Genomic DNA, 2485 nt, shown 5'->3' with positions numbered 1-2485 from the left:
ACTGCCACGACTTCTCAAATACGATGGATAGTGGCTTAGCAACTTCATCCGCCAGTTCCTTCAGGACCCGTGGATGGATCTCATCGGGTCCCATGGACTTGTGCACCTTCAGGTGCCTTAGATGGTCTCGATCCTGATGTTCTCCCACTGGGCGGCTCTTCATTCTCCCAGTCCCTGCCTTTGCCTTCTGCGGCTTGGGTGGTGAGGCTTGAGCACTTGCTGGTGAAGACCGAGGCAATGACTGTATTTATGCAAACACAAGCAAAACCTATGCAGAACAATGTTAACGAAGATTTCCATCTTACATAGTACATTCATTAGTTTGTGATCCTTAAGCCAGCTTCTAGAGTCAATATTAATTCCTTTTCTCTTCTTAAAACTTGCTTTAAAAATAGGAAATATATAAACCAGTTGTGATACAATAGTCCATTAGAATCTTCTACCCCAAAGTTCCATTATATGAACTACAACTACTTTATTTAACAATTTTCAGCCATACAGAATCATACACATCTGTGGATGGATAATTTGTGATTTATGAGTTCTTGCAGCTGGGATGTAATAGTCATGATTTCTACCACCATTATTCAGCTGTCTTCCCCAATTTTAAAGCTTTCTTTATATATAATATATAATACTTTAATGCAGCAATTTTTTTTCTATCATGAAAAGTGCACACATTATTCTTCAGTACAACAGAGCACGCTTCCAGATCCTATTAAAAATTTACTGGGCTAGCATATGTGTGTTTCTGTTATTTTAAGAAATACTTTTACACTTAATATGCATCATATTACCTTGAACTGCTTCTTGGTAATAATGATAAAAGAAGCTGTTTTATATGAAAAATAGGTAATAAGTTTATTTACAAATTATGATAGGTAAATATTCTATTTAGCTCATTATATGGGGAAGTACTTTATATTGCTGTGTTCCTTGAACAGGCTGGATGGGATGAGGTCCTACATCAAATCTCACCATTGTTTACACTTCTTTAGAAAGATTTTGTGCTGTACTAATATTTTTAGATTAACACTAAAAGAACTAAGCTTGGATTATGTCAGAAAAAGATGATTGTGTTGTGATGAAAAGTGCACTTAATACTTGGTAAGACCAATTGTGGTTATTACCAGTGCAAAATAAGACTAAGGCTTTAGCAATTAATAGCCTTGTTTTTAAGAGTCTTGAATGTTTTAAGAGCTGTGATATGTAAGTTTATACTGCTGTAGCCTAGCAACTTCAACTATTTTTTAAAACAGTTTAAATGAACATCTCTTAACATTTTAATAAAATCCCACATAGCTTTCATTTTTTCCCCTTTTGTTCAGGTATGAAGATTTTAAAAATTTAAATAACTAACAGAAACAGTCAGTAGATTATTAGCTAAAGCAATAAGATGTGTTGTCTTAATTATCAGTAACCTCTCCAGTCTGCACAGAGGGCAGCAGAAGAAATTGAGAAAGAATCACGTTTGCTTCTAAAATCATTAATATTTTGTTTCACATTTTTAATAAACCCACGTAGTTTAATTCCATTATATATTCAACTCTCAGACAGTAAGTCATTACTTACTTAGTGACAGCTTGCTCCTGAAACACTTCTAAGTCCTGCTCCATATTACTGATTGTCGTTTTAACCTGCTGAAACAACAAAATTTCAATAATTCATATTCTTAAATGCATGCATTTACACAGCCAAGTAGTGCATACTGGATAGTTCTATGCTTTCCTTTCAACTTCTGTAATTCTTCCATCGCAAACAACACGGGCAGGGGAATGTAGCTCTAATTACAGGCTGGAATGAGCAAGACAAAATCTTCTGGAGTAAGCTCAGCAGCTCTTGCGCTTGGTGTAGCACTGAGGTTACTAGAGGTGGTGCTAGCTTGAGGATAGCCCTGGATTTCCATGAGGAACAGTTTGTTTTGGGTCATTCCCTGTTGTGTGATGCCAATGATTTGCCAAGACACTCTAAGACACATAAACCTAAATTTGTCATAGATCCATGGCTGCATTCATCAATCATTTCTCATACCTTCACACACCCTAATTAACCTATACCCAGGCTATAATTGCTCTCAAACACAATTTTGGACTCCCATTGACTATTGGCTCCCTTGCTTAGCAGATGTGGTGCTGAGACACAGAGCCATCAAGTACCTCGGCAGAAAGATCAGAACAAGACTGTTCTTGGGACCAGTCTGGTTCTGTGGGTCCAGCAGGACACAGGACGTGGGGCAAGCCTGGCTGCGCGCAACAACAGGAACCAGCCACATTAAGGGTGACAGGGTGGCATGAAACAGCCCTAATTCCTCATGGGGGTGAGCAGTGGGTCTCTCCAGGGCATGGGTACCAGTACATACAGATGTGCGGACACTGCTACATGGCACTGCAGCCGTGGCTCCACAGGGACCACGCACCTGAGGTGACACTGTCACAAGGGCACTGGCTCCACAGGGGACCGGCAGCTGAGGTGACACTGCCACAGG

The 2485-nt window shown here is 39.4% G+C and overlaps 1 protein-coding gene across 1 annotated transcript in view; it reads right to left on the bottom strand.

The window, feature by feature from the left end:
* CCDC67 (coiled-coil domain containing 67) overlaps positions 1–1616 on the bottom strand; it is a 46858-nt gene extending 45242 nt beyond the window's left edge. Inside the window, exon 1 of the mRNA XM_009334838.1 lies at positions 1573–1616. Within this exon, the coding sequence (XP_009333113.1) occupies positions 1573–1616 (44 nt within the window). The remainder of the gene's footprint in view (positions 1–1572) is intronic.
* Between the last annotated feature and the right edge of the window lie 869 nt (positions 1617–2485).

This window comes from Pygoscelis adeliae, unplaced genomic scaffold (genome assembly GCF_000699105.1).
Source record: "Pygoscelis adeliae isolate BGI_AS28 unplaced genomic scaffold, ASM69910v1 Scaffold141, whole genome shotgun sequence".
Lineage (NCBI taxonomy): Eukaryota > Metazoa > Chordata > Aves > Sphenisciformes > Spheniscidae > Pygoscelis > Pygoscelis adeliae.
The sequence above is the reverse complement of the archived record's forward strand: the minus strand, read 5'-3'. Positions and strand labels throughout refer to the sequence as shown.